Source organism: Suricata suricatta, chromosome 3 (assembly GCF_006229205.1).
Source record: "Suricata suricatta isolate VVHF042 chromosome 3, meerkat_22Aug2017_6uvM2_HiC, whole genome shotgun sequence".
Lineage (NCBI taxonomy): Eukaryota > Metazoa > Chordata > Mammalia > Carnivora > Herpestidae > Suricata > Suricata suricatta.
In genome coordinates this window covers 95,470,087-95,476,086 of record NC_043702.1, presented here as the reverse complement: position 1 = coordinate 95,476,086, position 6,000 = coordinate 95,470,087, and the positions used below count along the sequence as shown (strand labels likewise).

Here is a 6,000-nt window from a genome sequence, read left to right as displayed (position 1 = left end):
ACTATCATGTGCAATATGCATAATTTTAAGCTATATTCTATTTTTGTACAAAAAGCAATCATTAAACAATTAAAGGCAAAAAATTATTCTTGATTTAATAATTTTTTCTTAAGCATGATCTCTGTTACTTCACTTTACTTATGGGGACTTGAATGACAGAGCTATTAATTTTTACTTATTTATTAATGTTTACTTATTGATTAATTTACTTATTATTAATTTTTACTTATTTATTTTTTTGTGAGTGCTCCTTTTCAGTTTTGGAGCAGGGGCCAGTCCGAATCTTATTCTACACACACACACACATTATATATATATACATATACACACATACATTTTATATACATATACACACACATTATATATATATACATATACACACATACATTTTATATACATATACACACATTATATATATATATATATACACACACACATACATTTTATATACATATACACACACATTATATATATATATATATACACACACATACACACACATATATACACATTATATAATTTACACACATATATTTATTATAATTTTAACATTATTTAAAATACTTTAAAATGAATGAATCAAAAGTAGGGAGATGAGGAAATATTAAACTTTTGATATAGTGAGGATGCTAATTAGTGGGGCCCATAGTGTTCTCAGACTACTAATTCTAGATTAGGAAAGCTCATATATTTTTTCCTTTATAATTAGTTTATATTTCTTTCATTGTAGATTCTATGTTTAGGAAATTACACACTAATCAAAAAACCCTCAATCCATACAGATAAAATACAATGGTCAACAGTGATTCAAGTTATGATTAAAAAAAAATGTCCAACAAATTTGCTCAGTTTCAGAATAGATGAGGTAATATAGAAATGGCTTGAAAAGTGCCATCCATGAGCACTGTCCTAAAAGTAATCCACCAGTTTTTTATATTACTTAGAAAAAGACCACCTATGGGAGAAAAGCTTTGTGATACAAATCACCTGTCCTTAGACAAATGTGGGTTAGACATTTAGTTACATGAACCTTACATTTCTAACATTACTGAATAACTACCGCTTCCTGCAGAAAACTGGTTAGGCCGTCAGAGTGAAGCTGTCAGCAGGACAAGCAGAGTTATCATACAGTGACGCCCGCCGTATTTTCTTCAGCAATCACTTCAAGACATCCGACAGTTTTCAACACCAGCTAAGTCTCTCCTGAAAACTGCCAAGAAACCCAGTGAAATCATAACATGAAGTTCCCTAAATAGCTAAATGGCAGCTCTGAATCAAATATGCAACTGGTTTGGATGAATCTTTGGCCAAATCAGGGGGCCTTGGGATTCTTCAAAGAATGATGTCTTGTTCGTTTTTACTGTGTTTTGTTTAAACTATTTTGCATGCATTATCATGTTCAGCAGTGTGAATATTAAAAAGGGGAAAATACAGGTATTAACCTTTAAAAGATTTACCCAGAGGATTTAGCATGGAAGAAAATGATAGTGGATACTATAGTCAGGAAAGGAAATGCTGAATATATATTTCTGATTAATTAGTGCAAATGTTATTCAGGATTGAAGTAAAAAATAGTGTGACTATTGTAAACAACATCTGACCACAGACTGCAAAATTACAGAAGTTAATTTATAGAAAAATCAAGATAGAACTGGTCTAAATTTTCAAGCCCAATCAGAAATGTGTCTTAATTAGCTAAAGTGAGTAATGTTACATATTGTGCCAAGTGAGATGACAACCAACATGAATAATTAAAAAAATAATTAACAGCTGCAACTGCAAATATAATTTAAATATTCATCTTAAGTGTTTTCCCTTCCAAAGAAGCCCTCAAGTGTAATGTTGCAAGAACATCTTTTTTTTAATAATGTCTTCACAGACTTTGACACATATTTATTATCTATGATGGAAAATCTTGACTTTATCAAGGATTTCATGGTAGTAAAACAACCAATATTCAACCATGCAAATCTGGTGAATAAGTGATTTTTAAAAGGGAACACTAATTTAAGTGTAAAATTAAGTTAAAATCATTCACTTATAGTCATGCCCCTTACATTTCTCTTTGATTAGATCATGTGACTACTTTCATGTGTTTGTATATAATGTGTCCTATGCCGACAAGCACAATTTAAGTGTTATGTGAGCGTAGGATATACACTTATTTATAATCTGAAAGATGAGAGTTCTCCCCCAGATTCAATTTGCAAGTTTTATCAGGGGTAGTTTCAATTCACTGAAATTTCCATGATAAAGTGTCGTGATTATCTAACATGAAAGATAAAGTGAAGCTTCACACGTAAGAGGTAGGTCGCACCCTGTGTTCTTTTCCTGGTCTCAGGATCCTAGGCGCACCTCTCCTTAATTTGCTCTTAAGTAACCGGGCCTCCCCGAATCAGGGAGTAGGGAAGGGCCCTTACCTGGAAATCCCTCTCCTTGGCCTGCCTGTTGCTGCTGCAGCTGTCCTCCTGGAGCTCCATCTCATGAACACATAAGATCTGCTGTCTCACGACCAGTGACCAGCGGAAGTGTCCCTTCCTTACAACTGGCTTCCTGCTTGTTCCTAGTCTCCGTGGCTCTGGATTCCCCGGGAAGTCCTCGAGGAGCTCGTCCTCTCGAGCCACAGAGACAGAGACAAGCGGGTTAGAAGGATTGCACTCAAGTCAAGAAAGACTATCAGCTGGGTGGTCTGGCACAGAAGATCAAATTGTTCACAAGGTTATGTGGGATGGAGGCCCCAGCATCAGCAGCAGACAGGTATTATGCTTGTAGGTCGCACCTGTGTTCTCACTGGCTTCCCGTCCTATCACTATTCTGAGTCCACAACATAATCTTTGCATACATATAGTTTCACCAATCGTCCAGGGTCTCTACACATAACTGTATTGGAATGCCATGAATGACCAACTCATAGCTAGTTATCTCCAAAGACATCTGTTAATACCTATGCATTACTTGTAAGAAGGGTCATTCAGGACATTTCTATGAATAGAAAATCTTTTCTTAACTTGATCCTCTTGGAAGACACAATATTCCTTGGCAGAAAAAAAAAAAGGTATAGACTAGACATACTTAAATGATACAGGAAGAAAAAGCATGATGGTATCAAGCCCAGAATGACGGGTAATATGACAATGTCACATCAATGATACATGCTAAGAATAACGGGTCACAAAGGGTGGATGACTAAAGAAAGATTTCAAATAAATTAAATAATGTCAAAGATACAGAGTAAGGAGAAACCAAAGATAAAACATTACTTTTACTTCTCAGCCTGGAGATATCTGAATACAAAGGAATATCACTTCCTCAAAACAATCTGACAAATGCCTAGGACTTAAATAGATATTTAAAAATTTTTTACTTATAAATTCTAGTAGAGATAAGGAATGCTTATTACACCCTACACTCATAGTGTTAAAACTTACAAAATGTTCCTTCCCCTTAAGATGAGATGAATTGTCACAGAAACCTGGGTGACTCAGAAGGTTAAATGGCCAACTCTTGATTTTGGCTCAGGTCATGATCTTACAGTGTATGGGATCAAGCCCTATGTCTGGCTCTGTGCTAAAAGCACAGAACCTGCATGGGATTCTTTTGCTCCCTCTCTGCCCCTCCCCGACTCATAAGAGAGTGAATGTGCTGTCTCTCTCAAAATCAATAAACATAGAAAAAAAAAAGATGAGATGAAGTGTCTAACTCCCAAATGGGTCTAGAATGTTCATGAAGGGACATTATCTTATTTCCTACTGTGCTGCATTCTGAGCTGAATTACTGTTGAAGAAAAGTTGCATTCATGATCTGAATTTGTTTGATAAAAGATCTTTAGCTGAATCACAAATATACTTTCTGAAAAAATAAAGAAGTATGGGACAAGAAAAAAGGAAAATAAATTATACTTTTCTCCAAGCTATGGCATCCTTTTAATTTATTTTAAAAACCATATGAACGGATTGAAATTTATTTTACATTCTTTGACTAGAGTTTAAGTATCTGGTTGAAGGGAAAGTCTACCAAATGCTGACTGTATTGAGAACATATTTCTATTATAATTATGAACATTGTTATCAACACTCAATTAATCAATCAACTAAATAAAGACTTAACAGACTGAAACAAATGTCTTAGCATCTTCAAATTCTAAACAAACCTTGCTCTATGGAATGGGAGTCAAAGAATACAGTTTATAAGGTAGCTCAAGAAATAAGAGACCCTCTTTCTATTTATCTTATAAGTCTTCCTTCTTGTTTGGTATGCACATATATCTTCAATTACTACTATTGTCATGATGGTGATTTTATGAGAGGGAAAAGAAAGACTAAGAGATGGTCATATATGAGGTTCAGATTGAATGGAAGAAATGATGAACCAAAAAAGCAAAAAAAAAAAAAAAGGTAGTTTATAACTACAAAGAGTAATAGAATAAGAGTCACTTACTGATTGCCATTGCACAGATCTGAGATATTATAAAAATACAATAAATATTTAGATAGCATACCAAAAAAGAAGTAAATATGGAAATTATTACAGAATAAATTAATTATTTGGATATTCTGTTACTGACAGTTTAAATAGAATCTCAAATGATATGGGTAGCTATGAACCCATATGCTCTGAACACAACATAAACTCCAAAGAGAAGAGAGGATTTGGTGGTCTTAATAGGGCATAGGGAAAATGTGTTACTGATAAGGTTAATTTATGCTTGTTTGCATTTATACATTGAAAAAACAATGATTTGTATTTCTTGGAATTTGTAGGAATACTGTCGCTAATAAATTTGAGAATACTGCTACTAATAGTGATACCAAAAAAGTATATATTTATATATACATAATTTTAAATATAAAAAATTGAATTAGCTAAGAAATATTTAAGAATCACATGATAAAGAAAATTAGAAAGAGAATAAGGAAAATAAGTTAGAGAGGGTAATAAGTGTTACCAAAAATAAACTTCACATCTAAAGTACACTAACACAGTTATGTGATTCATCTTGCACATGAGAAAAATATGGGAAGTTTTCAGGGGAAACATAGGCAGCAGTTAGATTAACCATAGATGTGTGTATGTGTTTGCATACGAATGTGTATGTGACTGTATAAAAATGGAGAGACTGAAACACACACACACACGCACACACACACACACGGGAAGAGACAGAGAGGCAGAGACAGAGATAGAAACAGCACCAGACACAGACACGGAATACTGTATAGAAATAGAATGAAAAGCATACACTCACATGCACACGTGTGCACACACGCACACATGTACACACACAAACAGAGGTAGAGACAGAGAGGCAGAAAGACAGAGAATCAGTCTAGACACAGAGACAGAACACTTCTCATATGGCTTCAGAAAAATCATTGTGTTCACGGTGTGGACATCTCCAACATATGCCTAAACAATAATAAACATCTTATGGCAAATATATTCTTAAATTATTTGTATGGAATTCTGTTTGCCAGGTCCATTCTCCAACTGTCACCCTGCAGTTTCTAGAGACTGGCCTCCAGAGTGAGGCTGCCTTGCCCGTGAAAGGCTTCTGCAGGATACTCAGAGGTTGAGAGGAGAGAAGAGTTCTGGGTATTAAGTCCCAGGACCCACTCACTACTAGGGTTTGGCTTGGCAATGACTGAATTGCTCAGTCTGTGAACAGCCCCTACTGATCCATCCTATTCTTCAGAGTCCCAAGATTCATCAAGTGCCTCCTTCCTTCAGTCCTGGGATCGCCACAGCCTTCTCCTATAGCAGACTCTAAATTCCTTTCAGGAAAGGTATCCCTTGTGAGATTCCCTTTAATCCTGCCCACATTTTTGTTAATAGTCCCTTGATTAACTGCATTGCAATTACATATCTTGAGTCTGTCATCTTTTTAATTTCTAGGACCCTGACTACTAAATTATGAAAAACAATACACACTTTTAGATTTCTAACTAGGAGGGCATGATAGTTTTCTACCTAATTTCTATATGGCCAAAGTACTAAGTATTA

General features: G+C 34.8%; 1 protein-coding gene across 1 annotated transcript in view; it reads right to left on the bottom strand.

The window, feature by feature from the left end:
* The window catches only part of DPP10 (dipeptidyl peptidase like 10), a 617,838-nt gene that overhangs the window by 89,493 nt on the left and 522,345 nt on the right, over positions 1–6,000 (bottom strand). The window contains exons 11-12 of the mRNA XM_029933326.1: positions 2,780–2,814; positions 2,421–2,614 (exon numbers count right to left, since the gene is read on the bottom strand). Of these exons, the coding sequence (XP_029789186.1) occupies positions 2,421–2,614; positions 2,780–2,814 (229 nt within the window). The remainder of the gene's footprint in view (positions 1–2,420; positions 2,615–2,779; positions 2,815–6,000) is intronic.